The sequence below is a fragment of the Rhinatrema bivittatum genome, chromosome 10 (assembly GCF_901001135.1).
Source record: "Rhinatrema bivittatum chromosome 10, aRhiBiv1.1, whole genome shotgun sequence".
NCBI lineage: Eukaryota > Metazoa > Chordata > Amphibia > Gymnophiona > Rhinatrematidae > Rhinatrema > Rhinatrema bivittatum.
The window spans coordinates 22,828,017-22,845,024 of NC_042624.1; the positions used below are offsets into that span (position 1 = coordinate 22,828,017).

The following is a 17,008-nucleotide window of genomic DNA, read 5'->3' on the forward strand; positions in this document are numbered from 1 at the left end:
ATCTGAAAAGCAATGGAGAAAAAATCCACTCGATGGAAGATCTAGAAAAATAATACCTATGCAAAACAGATTCATGGTGTATTGTTTAATGCAAAACTACTCTTTGAAATTATCAAAAACCTAATCAAGGATCCTTCCTCTTCCATCTCAGGCGACTACATAAAAACATCATGCAATGAATATGCTAATTCATTGTTAAAGAAAATCAAAAGTTCCATTTTGTTTGGATAGGTTTGTTTTTCTGATTCTTATGATGATCGGTCGGGGAAGAATTGTGATTTGAGAGTTTTGATTTTGTTTCTAAGCTCTGAAGTTCAAAGGCTGCTGTTATGGAACTCTTTTTACTGGTACGATTGAGGGTTTAAGATGATGCAGTGGTATTCAGGAAGCAAGTTAAAGCATTTCATTTAAGGAAGCATTTGGATAACTTGATTCCATGTCTGTGAGTGGTATATCTGATTTGTTCTATTACATTTTGTTTATTTTATGAGAGTTTTATATGTAATCCGCACTGAATGCTGATTGCTTGGAAGCTGCAGAATATGAGATTTTAAATTGTGCACAGTGAGCAAACGTGCTTTGCTTGTGGTATATTTAAGTGTTTGAGTTAAAACAAAAGACGTGGTTTAATATCTAAGTGTCTGGTTTTGTTCTTGCAGGGAGCAACTCAGGGTGACTACACAGCCATGGAAGATGGAGAGGAGACGTCTCATTCCCTCCTGCTGGACCCTTCACCTCAGCCCTCTGACCTTCCCCCATTAACTGAGTATTTGCAGCCTCCACGAACTGATGTGATCGTCATTGACAGTGATGATGAGGAAGATGACGAGGAGGAAAACGAAGAGGGCGAACAAGAGGTAAGAGAGAATATTTGATGAACTTTTCAAGCAACTTCTCCATTATTAATGGCAAACTGGTTCTGTTCAGTCCCTAACTCACACTCTGGGGCATTTGCTTTCTTTGTTATAAAACGTTTACTAGTTGTGATTGAAACAACTAGAAATTAATACGATACTGTTATCCAAAGAAAGGGTTCAGGCCATGTTACAATGTCTTGCAATGTTGTATCGATTATGAACAGGACTATGAAGAAGATGAAGAGGAAGAGGAAGATGAAGATGATGAAGATACAGGGATGGGCGATGATGGCGAAGCTAGTAATGAAGAAACTGGCAGTGCCGATGGCAATGATGCCTATGAAGCAGATGATGGCGAGGTGAGTGAATGGTTCTTTCCGAGGTGGGCATTGGCATGACCTCTCCATGGTTTTGGGATGTGAGAAAATGATCTAATGTCGTCATGTCTCTTCTGTGCAGTGTTTCAAATCTACAAAATTAACTAGGTATATTGTAAAACTGACTTAAATTCTTCAAAACCAATCTACACTCTCTCGTCTTCTTACTCTAATTTAGTGCCTTAATTATAAAGGACATTTTTCTCCTTTCATAACTAAAGGTAAAAAAATTCCAATACTAACAAGATTCCTCAAATATTAGATATTGTCGTCTTAAGGTCAATCATTGTAGTGCTCCCCGCATTCACATTTCCACAGCATTATTGTTTGGGTAAAAGTTAAAGCTCTACTTCCTCTTCAGCCAGTCTGGACACACGGGTTATGCCTCCCAACCAGCAGATAGAGACAGATTTAAAATATTTGGTTATAGGCTCCCATGCTGACGACAGCCTGCTGTGAACTGAGGCCAGATGAAAAAAAATGACAAAAGTAATTTAGACGGGCAGTCTGTATTCCCTCCCTCAGTTGAGCATTTAGACAAGGCAATTCCTGAGGTGAAAGTTTTGTACCCTTTCCTTCGGCTGAACGCTGGGGTCTTCCAGATAAGTGATTTTTTTTCCCTTCCTTCCTCTTTTATTGCCTCTCTATCTGAGCCTGTTTCGTTCTCTCTGCCACGTGTGCAGACAGGACAAGGAGTGCGAGTCACTCAGTGAATTAGCAGTCCGGTGCAGATCTGCAGAGTAAGTGCTTCAGCCTGTTCCTGCTGCTGTGCTTGCTGCCACAGCGGGAATGGCAACCATCGTGAAGCTGCAGCGTGCAGATTGTGCATTCCTTTGTTTCCCACAGTGCAGAAAATTCTTCCTTTTCACTCCGGAGCCACGTGTGCTGCAGCATTAAAGAAACAGCTACCTCGTTTCAGCTGGGATCCTTCTTACTTTGAGCTTAAGAACATAAGAACATGCCATACTGGGTCAGACCAAGGGTCCATCAAGCCCAGCATCCTGTTTCCAACAGAGGCCAATCCAGGCCATAAGAACCTGGCAATTACCCAAAAACTAAGTCTATTCCATGTAACCATTGCTAATGGCAGTGGCTATTCTCTAAGTGACCTTAATAGCAGGTAATGGACTTCTCCTCCAAGAACTTATCCAATCCTTTTTTAAACACAGCTATACTAACTGCACTAACCACATCCTCTGGCAACAAATTCCAGAGTTTAATTGTGCGTTGAGTAAAAAAGAACTTTCTCCGATTAGTTTTAAATGTGCCCCATGCTAACTTCATGGAGTGTCCCCTAGTCTTTCTACTATCCGAAAGAGTAAATAACTGATTCACATCTACCCGTTCTAGACCTCTCATGATTTTAAACACCTCTATCATATCCCCCCCTCAGTCGTCTCTTCTCCAAGCTGAAAAGTCCTAACCTCTTTAGTCTTTCCTCATAGGGGAGCTGTTCCATTCCCCTTATCATTTTGGTTGCCCTTCTCTGTACCTTCTCCATCGCAATTATATCTTTTTTGAGATGCGGCGACCAGAATTGTACTCAGTATTCAAGGTGCGGTCTCACCATGGAGCGATACAGAGGCATTATGACATTTTCCGTTTTATTCACCATTCCCTTTCTAATAATTCCCAACATTCTGTTTGCTTTTTTGACTGCCGCAGCACACTGAGCCGACGATTTCAATGTGTTATCCACTATGACACCTAGATCTCTTTCTTGGGATGTAGCACCTAATATGGAACTCAACATTGTGTAATTATAGTATGGGTTATTTTTCCCTATATGCATCACCTTGCACTTATCCACATTAAATTTCATCTGCCATTTGGATGCCCAATTTTCCAGTCTCACAAGGTCTTCCTGCAATTTATCACAATCTGCTTGTGATTTAACTACTCTGAACATTTTGTGTCATCTGCAAATTTGATTACCTCACTCATCGTATTTCTTTCCAGATCATTTATAAATATATTGAACAGTAAGGGTCCCAATACAGATCCCTGAGGCACTCCACTGTCCACTCCCTTCCACTGAGAAAATTGTCCATTTAATCCTACTCTCTGTTTCCTGCTGTGCACTGGTGGCAAGTTCCTGCTTGCTCCTCTCAAGAGAGGCAAATAACTGCGGAACGTATACTGGTGAGAAGATGGAACCTGCAGCAGCCTTCCTGATGGATGCAAGCTCAGATCTGGTGCGTACCTCAGCAGAGGAGTAGCCTCGGTAGTGGCTGCGGAATTGGTCTGCTGACGCGACCTTTAAAGCGAATCTCACAAGAATGCCCTTTAAAGGATCTCTCTTATTCGGAAGCGAATTGGAGAAATTAGCCAGCAAGTGGGGTGAATCCCAGTGTCTTGGCTACTGGAAGATAGAAGATCTCAGCGTCCCTCCCCCAGAAGCACCAAGGGCAGAGGATCGCAGCGCTTTAGACCCTACAGGAGCTCGCAGTTCCAGGCACCTCGTCTCTCCGGACGGTCCCAGCCCTTTCGGAACCGACAGACCAAGAGAGGAACAGGCCCGGGGTCAGGCTCCAGCTGTGCTCCCCAATTAGAATGGGCCGACCATACACAGGAAGAGGTTATGCTGTCATGAGGGAAAAATACCATGTTCTCTGCTTCCATTTGCTGGTAGGGGGAAGCAATCCAAGCAGAGCTGGGACTGGAAATTAACAGGTAAGGAAAACTTCCCCTTATTAGAGACACAAACACCGTGATCTTAGAAGCCTGCTTTTCCTTTGGAAAGTAGACTACAAATCTGTGATTTTGCATGGGGTTTCCACTTGTTCCTGCACTGCACATGCAGCTGCCGCCATAATTCCGTGTTTTCCTTGAGTCACAGAAGGATTCAAGCTGTGGAAAACCTGTTTCAGAATCTGCAGAGTATGACAAAGGAGTGCTCTAGCCTGGAGTAGTGGTAAATGAAACTGGGGTCATCTAGCTTTAGTGGCTTATAAGTTAGAGCTGTGGGCTGTGACTCAAGGGAATCCAGGTTCAAAATCCTCTTCTGCCACTGGCATTCCCTGTAATCTTGGGTAAGTCACTTTATTTCCCTGTGCCTCTGGAGCTCACTTAGATTGTAAGCTCTTTGGGGAAAGGACCTATTATACCTGGAAAAAAAAAGGTGGTGAATCGCCTTGAACTAGATTTGGAAAACAGTCTAGAAATACACACAATATTTTATTAAAACAAGGCTAAAATTTGTGGAGTATCTGATTTTGCTGGCTGTAATGGGTTTTCCAAAATTGGGAGATGAATTTTTAAAACTAACTTCTTATAAAATGTGTAAAAATCCTATAACTTTTCCTAGCCCATCTCTAGTAAATTTTAGCTGTGATATAGCCAAAAGCTAGCAGTAATTGGGAAAAGTAATAAATTATGAAGAGTTGTGCATTTGTATATGTATACGTGTGTATCTTTTTCTCTTCAAACGTTTCAACTGTAAGTGACAGGCTTTTCATACTACTATCCTTTAATGCCTACATTTGCTCATGTTTGCACTAATTTGTTTGTGTTTAGGGCGCAGATGGGACTGACCCAGGTACTGAGAACGAGGAAAGCATGGGAGGAGGAGATGGCAGCCAGAGAGCAGCTGACTCTCAAAACAGTGGTGAGGGCAAAGTGTGCTGCTCTTGCTTCGGAAAGGGTCTCTTCTGGACGATTCACACAGACAAACGTGGCCGAGGATAGGGGGAATGTTTGTTATCTCTTTTCCCAACCACCATCCAGGTCACTCCAATAAGCTCATGTATGAAAGGGGCAGGTAACAGCTGGTGAGAGCCAGAGAGGCCAGGCCCAAGGGAGCTGAAGACCTGGCTGCCCACTTTCTAGGTCCAGCTTCATTAAGTTACAAACAGGGTTTTCCCAGAGTAAGGATGGCTTATGGAAATGGGAACGAGAACCAGACATCCTGCACGTGCTGGATGATAGCTGAGTAAGTGGTTGCTTTAAGTTAAGCTCTACTCCTGCTCAATACCAAAATGAATTACATTGTCCACATAAATATTTATTCTTCTGCTCAGTACCAGTTGAATAGATAATTTTTGGCAGCCAATGACTGTCTTGAGATATGACTGTTATAGCATGAAAGAGTGAAGACAAATACTTCATTCAAATCTCCTCATACCAAATATCACAAAGCATTCTAATTGAGATTTTTGGATGAGGATGCAATTTTTTCCTGCGTTTTTTAAAATATTAGATGGCACAGGTAATGCAGTAGTAATAAAGGTACAAGAAAAGCCCAGAACCATGGCGGCAGAGGAGATGAGATGTAAACAGAGAAGGTGTAACTCTGACTTCCAGTATTTGCATGCAGACATGTTAGACCTCAAACATAGGTTTTTGTTAGTCCAGAATGAGAGAAAATCATTGATAAATGTGGTGTTCTAATGCCCCTCGTGTCTATTTTGATTTAATAATCTGTTTTTTGGCCCTTCTTCAATGTTCTATCTTAATCTAGTGCCTCTTCAGTGTTATGCCTTAATAAAAATAGGGTATAGTACTTCATAAGATGACCGCCTGACTGGTGGAAGTAACAGAATATCAGGACACAATAGGCCACCAGCAATTTTTTTTCTTACGCTGCAAAAACTGAGTTGGCTCAGAATATTCAGCTGTGCCCCTGCAAGGGATGACTCCTCTAGATAATGTTTGCACACCTACACATTTCCCAGAAACTGTTTTCCTGCTGCCTTTGAGTGCGTTGCTTACACTATTGAAGTTGGGGTTTTGATGAGTAAGCCCCATTATGATGACTTTTAATAAAATCACTAAATAGGGTTGGCTTTAATACAGTAGTGTGGGTGACCTTTACTTTGATAAATTGACTGAGAATTTGTTTGAGACCAGCATTTCATAGTTCCCTGTACGTAACCGGATCAGTCCAGGACAGCTGAGTTTTGCCTCCCCTCCAGCAGATGGAGACAGAGAAGAACCTTGCGGACTTCGTCCTATACCCCTGAGGTGCCATCTAGTCTGCCAGTATTTCTCTGTCTCCAGCAGATGGTGGAGGTGGAAAACCTAGAGTCAGTTATCAGTGTTAGGAGTTTAGTGCTGTTTGCTAGTATTAAAGAAGGTTAGATTGAATAGAGACAGTAAGCAGAAGTTGGGGTTAGGAACCTTTAAAAAAGAAAAAGTTAGTATTTTAGCCTTCCAGGGGGTTGTCAGGTCCTGGTCGGTCCATCCCCCCTGGTATTAGAGGCTCGAGAGCAGAGGGCTGGGAACCCTGAAACTGCCCACAGCTGGGGGTGATACCGGGGGTCCCGTTTCACTCGCCCTCAGTGGGACCACTTGGAGCAAGGTAAAAAAAAATAAATTGTGAGGTATTTATTTTTCTCCTCTCACCAGCCTAGCGGTCACTTCAATTCCTCGTTCCCTCCTGACGCCGTTTTCGCTGGCCGATTCCTCGCTCAGAAGCCCATTTTCACCGCGGGTTTTTTTCGGATACCTTTTCTAATCGAGGCCGGGGATCATGCCTCGTTGTGTGGCCTGCTCTTTGTGCGGCAGTGCACGCACGCGGCTCTCCTGCGTGGGAATTTGCACAGATTGTCGGGAGGAGAAGGCCCTTCTACGGCAGCGTTTTAGCACAAGGCTGGCAGGGACAGCTCTAAGCCGCGCCGGGAGCCTGAGAGGCCCGATCGGTTGCGGCAGGCCTTGGATCCTTTTAAATTGAGTGCGGGGACTGAGGCCTTGCTGCAGACTGTTAGGAATCGGGAGCAGGCAGCGCTGGAGGAGTGGACCTCCCCCGCCACCTTTGTCACCTCAGCCAGCTGCCCCGGGGGGGGGGGGGCAAGGCTCCAGAGGATCAGGATGATTCCTTAGAGGAGGGGCAGGGACAAGACACTGATGGATCTTCTTCCTCGTTCTCCTCAGTTTGTCATGATGTTACACAAAGTTTTTAAGGCCCGCAAGGCGGCAAAAAGTCTATGTCCCAAGATCTCATGGCTGCTCCCTGCAACGTCGGGGGCTGGGAGGGGGTCCTCTTCACACAAGCGCGCCAGATCTTCCAGGGCCAGAGGGGATCCCAAGGTGACGCGCCCTCTCCACTCTTTCTTGTCCGGTGTACAGTTCGGATGCGGGTCAGTCTCCCCTGCAAGCTCCTGGGGAGGGGCCAGATGCGGACCCGGATCCTCTGCTTCAGCCAGTTAAACCAGTGGACTCGCCTATGGTAGAGGGCGATGACCCCAAAGTAGTGCGGCTGTTCCGAAAAGATGAGCTGGGTCCTCTTATTCCCGCCATTCTGGATGAACTGGATATTGAGGTTCCCTCAGAGGATACTAGATTCGGGGCCATGGATCCGGTCATGGCTCACCTATGGTAGAGGGCGATGACCCAAAGTAGTGCGGCTGTTCCGAAAAGATGAGCTGGGTCCTCTTATTCCCGCCATTCTGGATGAACTGGATATTGAGGTTCCCTCAGAGGATACTAGATTCGGGGCCATGGAACCGGTCATGGCTCACCTATGGTAGAGGGCGATGACCCAAAGTAGTGCGGCTGTTCCGAAAAGATGAGCTGGGTCCTCTTATTCCCGCCATTCTGGATGAACTGGGTATTGAGGTTCCCCCAGATACTAGATTCGGGGTCATGGATCCGGTAATGGTCGGCCTCAGGGGCCCCGCTCGTTTTTTTCCTTTTCATATGTCTGTTACGGACCTTTTGTTTAAGGAGTGGGACACACCAGACCTTGGATTGAAGATGGGCAGAGCTATGGACAAGTTGTATCCGCTTCCGGAGGAGGCTTTCGATTTGCTCAAGGTCCCTAAGGTGGATGCCGCGGTTTCGGCGGTCAAAAGAAGACAACTATTTCGGTCACTGCACTGAAAGATTTGCAGGACCGAAAATTGGAGCTGCAACTTAAGAAGATCTTTGAGGTTTCAGCTCTAGGGGTCCAGGCTGCTATATGCAGCAGTTTCGTGCAATGGGCTTGTCTCCGTTGGGTGCAGGATTGGCAGGCGGATGCTCTATATGATCTCTTGCATACTTTGGGCAGGACCATGGTCTCTGTGGTCTCAGCTCGCAGGCTCCTATGGCTTAGAAATTGGTCGGCAGAGTTTCCTCTAAGGTGCAGCTGGGTTCTCTACTGTTCAAAGGTAAGCTGCTTTTTGGGCAACAGCTGGAGGAGATGATTAAGTCTCTGGGAGAGAATAAGGTAAACAGGTTGCTGAAGGAATAGGCCCAGGTCAAGAGGGTCCTTTCCGCAGCGGGCGAGATTTAGGTGAAATCGTCATTTCCACTCATCACAGTCCGCCGGTTCGTTGTTTTGCCAGGGTACCGCCAATCTTCTTGGAACCAGTCCTTTCGAGGCCGCAGGCCTGCCACAGATGGAGCACCACAGTCACATGGGGGCCCCAAGACAACATAATGAAGTGAGGCCGGTTCACCCTTCCGTCCCGAGAATAGGGGGAATGTTATCCCTGTTCCTGGAGGAGTGGGCCAAATTGACCACCAACCAGTGGGTCCTCAGCATAATAGAGCATGGCTACGCTTTAGATTTTGCTCGATTGGTCAAGGAGCATTACTTAGTGTCCTCTTGTGCGTATCACCAAAAGCGCAAGGCGGTGCGAGCCACCCTGCAGCGTTTGCAGGAACTGGGAGCCATAGTTAAATGCTCGAAGGAGAGCTAAGGCGCGGGCGCTACCCCATCTACTTCGTGATACCAAAGAAGGGCACCTTCTGGCCCATTCTCAATTTAAAGAGGGTAAATTGCACCCTAAAGATGCCTCTGTTTCAGAATACTGTGTACAATTCTGGTCGCCGCATCTCAAAAAAGATATAATTGTGATGGAGAAGATACAGAGAAGGGCTACCAAAATAAGGGGAATGGAACAGCTCCCCTATGAGGAAAGACTAAAGAGGTTAGGACTTTTCAGCTTGGAGAAGAGACGGCTGAGGGGGGATATGATAGAGATGTTTAAAATCATGAGAGGTCTAGAACGGGTAGATGTGAATCGGTTATTTACTCTTTCGGATAGTAGAAAGACTAGGGGGCACTCCATGAAGTTAGCATGGGGCACATTTAAAACCAATCGGAGAAAGTTCTTTTTTACTCAACGCACAATTAAACTCTGGAATTTGTTGCCAGAGGATGTGGTTAGTGCAGTTAGTATAGCTGTGTTTAAAAAGGATTGGATAAGTTCTTGGACGAGAAGTCCATTACCTGCTATTAAGTTCACTTAGAGAATAGCCACTGCCATTAGCAATGGTAACATGGAATAGACTTAGTTTTTGGGTACTTGCCAGGTTCTTATGGCCTGGATTGGCCACTGTTGGAAACAGGATGCTGGGCTTGATGGACCCTTGGTCTGACCCAGTATGGCATTTTCTTATGTTCTTATGGAAACTCTTCGCTCCATAATAGCGTCGGTGCACAAGGGAGAATTCTTGGCATCTCTGGACCTGACTGAAGCGTGCCTGCACATACCGATGCATTTGGATCATCAGAAATATCTGAGGTTTGCGATCCTCGGGCGGCATTTTCAATTTTGCGCGCTCCCATTCGGTCTAGCGACTGCGCCCAGGGTTTTCACCAAGGTGTGATGGTGGTGGTAGCAGCAGCCCTGAGAAGAGAGGGGACACTGGTACATCCCTATTTGGACGATTGGCTGATTCGAGCAAAAACAGAGCGCCTCTGCAAGGAGGTGGTCGTGAGGGTGCTCCTGATGTTGGACTCATTGGGATGGATGGTCAACCCCAAGAAGAGTCATCTGATTCCCTCCCAAACTTTGGAGTTTCTGGGGGCTTGCTTCGACACGGCCTTAGGAAAGATTTTTCTGACAGAAGAGAGGATTTCCAAGCTCACCTCGCAGGGATTGCTTGCAAGTACTGGGTTGAATGGCTTCGACGATCGATCTAGTCCCATGGGCCTTTGCGCATATGCGTCCTCTTCAATCAGCCTTGCTCTCCCGGTGGGATCCCATCTCGCAGAAATTTCATCTTGTTCTGCCCCTGACGGACAAGGCTTACTCCAGTCTTCCTTGGTGGCTTTCGCTGCATAATTTGCACCAGGGGGTGGATTTAGAGATTCCTTGTTGGATAGTGGTGACCACCAATGCCAGTCTCTCCGGCTGGGGAGCTGTTTGTCAAGGGACAGCAGTCCAGGGACAATGGACCAGAGCAGAGGCCTCCTGGTCCATCAATTGCTTGGAAACCAGAGCAGTTCAGTTAGCGTCCCAAGCTTTCCTCCCTGTGGTACAGGGGAGATCGGTGAGAATACTCTCCGACAATGCGATGATGGTGGCTTACATCAATCGTCAGGGCGGAACCCGGAGCCGTCCGGTGGCAACAGAGGCTCGGCTTTTAATCATCTGGGCGGAGAGGCACCTGTACCGGATAGCGGTCTCTCACATTGTTGGGGTGTACAATGTTCAAGCAGATTTTCTCAGCTGCCACCAGTTGGATCCAGGGGAGTGAGAGCTCTCCGCGTTTCTTCTTCTGTGCGACCTCTGGTCCAGGCCCGCCGTGGACCTGATGGTGACATTTGGCAATGCCAAGGCTCCTCAGTTCTTCAGCCGTCGGAGGGAGCCAGGAGCGGAAGGAGTAGATGCTCTGGTCCTTCTTGGTCACAGGACATTATGTTGTACCTGTTCCCACCATGGCCGTTGGTAGGCAAGATTCTCCGCCGCATCGAGGTTCACGCAGGCAGAGTGATTCTCGTGGCGCTGGAGTGGCCAGGGCGATCGTGGTTTGCGGACCTCCTGAATCTGGCAGTGGATGGTTCGCTGAGGTGTTTCGTCCTTCTCCAACTCTTCTGCATCAGGGTCCTGTTTGTTTCGGAGAGGCAGAACGCTTTTGTTTAGATGCATGGCTTTTGAACGGCGCAGGTTGAGGAGTAAGGGTTATTCGAATGCGGTGATGGCCACGCTTTTACATTCCCGTAAAACTTCTACTTCCAGGGCATACGTTCAAGTTTGGGGAATGTTTGAGTCTTGGTGTCTCGAAGACAGGGTGTAGCCGGATAGAGCTTCGATCCCGGATGTTCTGGAATTTTTGCAGGCAGGTCTGGCCAAGGGGCTGGCATTCAATTTACTGTGGGTTCAGGTGGCAGCTCTTGGCTGTTTCCGTGGAAAAGTACAGGGGGGGTTGTGCTAGCCTCTCATCCAGATGTTGCTTGTTTTCTGAGAGGAGCTAAGCATCTGCATCCACTGGTTCGGAGTCCTTGTCCCTCGTGGAAGCTGAATTTGGTTCTCTACGCACTTTGTAGTGCTCCCTTTGAACCTTTCAAACGAGTGACCCTGAAAGATCTGACATTAAAGGTTCTTTTCCTGGTGGCTATTGCTTCCGCGAGACAGGTTTCCGAGCTTCAGGCCTTATCCTGCAGGGAGCCTTTCTTACGGATTTCTGAAGCAGGAGTTTCCTTGAGAACGTTTCGCTCCTTCCTCCCGAAAGTGGTATCCTCTTTTCATTTAAACCAGTCCATGGAGCTCCCTTCCTTTACCGGTCTAGATTCTTCTTCTCAAGAGTCTAGGGATTTGCGCAAGTTGGACATAAAGAGGGTACTGTTGCGTTACTTGGAGGTTACGAACAGTTTCCATCTTTCGGACCATCTCTTCATTCTGTGGAGTAGACCCAGAAAAGGGTCAGAAGGGTTCCAGGAGGTTAAAGGAGGCTGCTATTTCGGCGTACCTGGTTCAGGGCCGTCCGATTCAATCTGGTCTTAAAGCGCACTGTACTCGGTCGCAGGTGGCCTCGTGGGCGGAATGTCAACAGGTGTCGTCTCAAGAAATTTGTAGGGTGGCTACCTGGAAATCTCCGCATACTTTTGCAAGGCATTATCGACTGGATGTCCGGGCTCCAGAGCCCAGTTCCTTCAGAGCTAGTGTTCTCCGAGCAGGACTCTCTCGGTCCCACCCTGGTTAGGAAAGCTTTGGTACATCCCAGCTGTCCTGGACTGATCCAGGTACGTATAGGGAAAGGAAAATTGGTTCTTACCTGCTAATTTTCGTTCCTGTAGTACCACGGATCAGTCCAGACTCCCACCCAGGAGGAAAAGGAGAGTCTGCTCGGCTGGGATTCCCTTATATTCTGTGTGTATTCAGTGCCCCCTTGTTCGAGGTAAAGATATGGGCAGAGTTGAGTTACTTAAGTTCCTTGTTTCCTTCACTCCCTCTGCTCTTTGGTGGGGGAGGTTGTTGTGTGAAGTTATGGTTCTTGTTGTTTTTCTGCTTGAGTACAGCGTAATACTGGCAGACTCTAGGTGGCACCTCAGGGGTATAGGACGGAGTCCTCAAGAATCTTTTCTGTCTTCATCTGCTGGAGGGGAGGCAAAACCCAGCTGTCCTGTACTGATCCGTGGTACAGGAATGAAAATTAGCAGGTAAGAACCAATTTTCCTTTATTTCAGTGATACTTACTGTGCCAGTGTTACTGCCCTATTCTGCTTGTGTGGTGCGAACAATGTAACTCCTTTTGTGCTACTCTTTAGTGAATGATGTTCGTGTGTATTTGTGATTTGGGCCCAGCAGCACTGATAATGAGTTAAATGCTATTTTATTTTCTAGGAGATGGAAGCACCACTACTGCAGAGTCCAGCTTCTCTCATGACGGGAGAGAACAGCCCTCCTCTGCCTCCGAGAGACCAGGATCCCGACCCCCTCAGTCACCGCGGAGACCTCCACACTCTCTCCCACCACGGCTAACTATTCACGCTCCACCCCAGGAGCTGGGACCACCAGCACAGGTGCTCAGATCCCCATCTGCTTAAGTCCACTCCCAAGTCTCTAGTTCGCATTTCACAATTTCACGTTGCTCTTACTGTATATCCAGAAGCGTTACTTTGTAAGGAGCTGTTCTGGGCAGTGCTTTAGGAGTTTTCCATGCAAACCATCGCGTTTGGTAGGCCCGCCAGCAGCAGCATCCTGGTGTATTCTGTTTCTGGCACTTATTGCAGCACCCTTCATGAGTAATGATGTAAAACATACTGAGTGGATGTTTCTATCTGTGCTCTGGGAAATGGTTTCAAGTATGATCTACGAGGAATTTTGAAGAAATATAAATTGAAGGAGATGAGCCTGAAATGGCACCTAAGTGTTTAAGATGGGGATCTGATCCTTTTAGATCTAAAGTTTTTCCATTGCTAGATTAAATATATAATAGAAAAGGGGAGCGCATTGTTTCTAGAGGCTTGCTAGCATGCACAGATGGCTACATTTAATTACAGCTCTGTTCCTCTTTCCCCTTCACCCCATAGCTAATGTTTGGAGTTTCTGTAGCAGCCTGGGGCACAGAGGAGGAAGGCATTTGATATGGCATTTTTTCCCTATCCATATTATTGTTTGGTTATATCTATCATAAAAAAGGATCATTACTGTGGATTAATGTTTTGACGTGTAGATATTGCTGCATGAATCTGTAGTAAGGTCTTGAACCTCTAAATGTGAATGCCTTCCTTTACCATAAAGCGAATCCAGATGAGTCGTAGGCAGTCCGTGGGGAGAGGACTTCAGCTGACCCCTGGCATAGGCGGCATGGTAAGTAAGACACTCATGTTTGAAATAACTCTGGACCCTGTATGCACTTTGATTCCCAGCCATTTTGTAATGCATGAATTAGATGTGCATGTATTCCCCTATAATCCACAGGTGGAAATACAATGTGACACTTCAGGCTCTGGATAGATGTTAGGTTATAAACTATAATTCAACATGATGTCTCTTCTCTCATGCTAAAATATTTAAAGCCTGATCAAGGAATACATCCTTCTACAAAGGGCCTCATTCATTAAGACTGTTTTCCAGCTCTATGGGGGGAAAAGCTTAATGAAGCTGGCCTAAATTACAATTTAGATGGCCAAACATTAGCCGTTCTAATTTGCTTGAAGCCCAAAGCCTTGAGCGTGCTAGATGCTGCCTGATCTGTATGTGAAGTGTTTGCCGTGGAGCTCACTTGCATATTGTGAATCTGTGAGGAGCTACATGCGTTTTGCCTAAAGTGTGCGCCTAAGGCGGATCACCCGCCCTGATTCTGTTAGGAGCAGCAGGCACAAAGTGAGCAGGATAAGACACATTTCAAAACGTTTTGTTGTCTTAGCAACAGCACTTTTTTGACGATGAGGACAGGACCGTGCCGAGCACACCGACTCTTGTGGTGCCACACCGTACTGACGGATTTGCAGAAGCCATTCAGTAAGTCAAGCAGACGTTAGTATGTCACATAAGAAAATCCCAGTTTTCCTTTTTGTAGTGTAGTCCCATTTCCTTCAAGATCATCAATAAAATTAATTGGTCTCAAACTGAAGTGCAAGCCCATCTCTTACCAAAATTCAGTCCATGCAAGTCATTGACGTGTCAGCAGTATAACGTCTGATTGGCAGGGTTGGAGGAGCAAACTTCTACAGTCTGTTGGGTTCCTAACTGTGCGCTGCATTTCTAGTTCCCCTCAAGTTGCTGGAGTTCCTCGATTCAGGTTCGGACCTCCTGAGGACATGCCACAGACCAGTTCCAGCCACTCGGATCTCGGCCAGCTTGCATCACAGGGAGGTAAGGGTGAGGAATACTGTAAACCAAACTGCATTTCTGTAGCCTTCTAACATGAATACATTCTTTTTTTGGGGGGGAGAGGAGTTTGGAATTTTTGTTTAACTTACGGAAAATGTCTTAAACTGAGCATTTGCAAAAGTAACCAAAATAGTTCCATTTTGTCCTCCTACACCAGTCCCATCCTAATAGGTAGGTTATATCCCCCTTCCAGCAGGTGATTTCTCCAGTGACAGAATGCCAGGATGTCTAGGTAGTGCAGCGCAGGAAGACTCCAGCAGATGGGAGGGCAAACTGGTGGTGGAGCAGAATACCTTGTAAAGTTGTTTTGGGCCAAGCCTCTGGAGTCCCAGTCCGTGCAAGCCTGTTAACAAGGGTTTCCAGTCCCAGAAGGGATTTGGTAGAACCCAGGGGGAGGGGCCTCTCTTCTTCTGGGGGAAAAAAAATTCCTCGGGAGGTTTTTGTTATACCTTTGGGCAGTTGGAAGGAATCTTCCTGATTTTTTTCTCCCTTCCTCCCTCACTCTCGTGCTCTTCTCACAGAACCGTTTTTATTTTTATTTTTTTGTTTTTAACAACAACAAAAAAGTTAGAAAGTGCGAGGGCAGTCGGGGGACCCTCGAAGCAGGGCTCTCCTGTGCCGAGACAGTGTTCCGGAGGAATGTTTCTGTTGCCCAGTTCCCCTGTTGGGCAAATGGTCTTTGTAGAGGGGAAATGTTTTACTTCAGTGCTGGCCTGGGGCAGGTGGCTAAGGGCTGCAATAGAGGAATAAGTGCTGCGGAGCCCATGGCTGCAGGCGCTTCATATCAGCTGTGGGATTGCTCTGCTCAGCCTGCGTCGTGGCAGAAAAGATTCCTGGGGAGTGTTCCGGGGTTTTTAGGGGGTGTTTGGTTCCCCTCCAAGCCAGGAGCAGCTTTCGGGTGCAGATGCAAGACCTGAGTTGTTGTGGACGGGAGTCTCAGCAGCTGCAGTTTTGGCAGGAGCACCAGTCATGCTCCCGTGCCTGTTGCTGATTCGCAGCACCAGAATGAGGCCTCCTTTATGGAGGATGCTCATCCTTCCACTTTAATCCCGGCAAACTCCTCTCCCTTTTTTGGCCATTCCGAGTCAGATTAGTGGGGTTACGGAGTTTCTCCTAGGACAAGCAGGATGGTAGTCCTCATAGATGGGTGGTGATATCGGATGGAGCCTGGCACGGAAAACATTTATCAAAGTTCCTAGAAACTTTGACTGGCACACTGAGCGTGCCCAGCATGCCACTATCCGCACCGATTACCGTTTGCACATCGTATCGGTTTACAAGGAACATTGTGGTTATATAGTATAGGTTTACAAAGAATATTGTGATTAAATTAATATTGCCAGAAAGGACAATATCCGAGCCGATTTCCTCAGTAGGAGAAGCTCAGAAGCAGGAGAATGGGAGTTGGCGGGTAAGGCCTTTCAGCTCTTGGTGAACCGCTGCGGCCTACTGGATCTAGACCTGTTTGCGAACTTCAACAATGTGGAAGTTCTATGCTTCTTCAGTTGCTGGCGGGACCCAAAAGCAATGGGCATAGATGCTCTCATTCAGGAATGGTGCCAGAAAGAGGTCAGGTCCATTGCAGGCCCCATAGGTGCCCTGCTGTATGCAATCCCGCCTTGGACTTTAATAGGCAAGCTGGTATGGAAGACTGGAATCAAACCAACACCATTCTTTCAGTGGCTCCGGATTGGGCTCGAAGGCCGTGGTATGTTGAACTCAAGAGACTTCTGGTGGGCAGTCCCCTCCGGCTACTGTCTCAGATGGATTTGTTATGTTAGGGGTCCATTCTGCATGAGGATCCGGGTTGGTTCTGTCTTACGGTTTGGCCATTGAAAAGGCTCGGCTGTTGAAGTGCAGTTATTCGCCTTCTATAATTTCTACTCTTTGGAATTTTTACGGGATGGCTTGCTTAAGTTTTGGCCCTTATTACCTGGCTTGTTACAGGGGAAGAGTCAATAGAGAGGGCCTTTGTCTTCCCATCGGATGTGTTCAGTTTCTTGCGGGGAGCTAAACATCTTCATCCCCCATTGTGGCTTTTGATACCCTTGTGGGATCTTAACTTAGTCCTCGAGTTCTTGGCAGGACTGACTTTTCGACTGCTGCATACTCTTTCCTTGCAGCTGATTACTTTGAAGACAGTTTTTCTGGTAACAATCTGTTTCCCTGTACGTACCGGATCAGTCCAGACTCCTGGGTTGTGCCTCCGCACCAGCAGATGGAGACAGAGCCAAACTTGTCAGGCTCCCCCTATATATACCAGGGTGCCACCCACAGCCTGTCA

The 17,008-nt window shown here is 46.9% G+C and overlaps 1 protein-coding gene across 1 annotated transcript in view; it reads left to right on the forward strand.

Annotated features, from left to right (window-relative positions):
• LOC115100348 (nucleoprotein TPR-like) overlaps window positions 1-17,008 on the forward strand; it is a 101,929-nt gene that overhangs the window by 70,897 nt on the left and 14,024 nt on the right. The window contains exons 4-10 of the mRNA XM_029618765.1: window positions 660-857; window positions 1,082-1,216; window positions 4,751-4,841; window positions 12,730-12,908; window positions 13,630-13,698; window positions 14,258-14,352; window positions 14,600-14,706. Of these exons, the coding sequence (XP_029474625.1) occupies window positions 660-857; window positions 1,082-1,216; window positions 4,751-4,841; window positions 12,730-12,908; window positions 13,630-13,698; window positions 14,258-14,352; window positions 14,600-14,706 (874 nt within the window). The remainder of the gene's footprint in view (window positions 1-659; window positions 858-1,081; window positions 1,217-4,750; window positions 4,842-12,729; window positions 12,909-13,629; window positions 13,699-14,257; window positions 14,353-14,599; window positions 14,707-17,008) is intronic.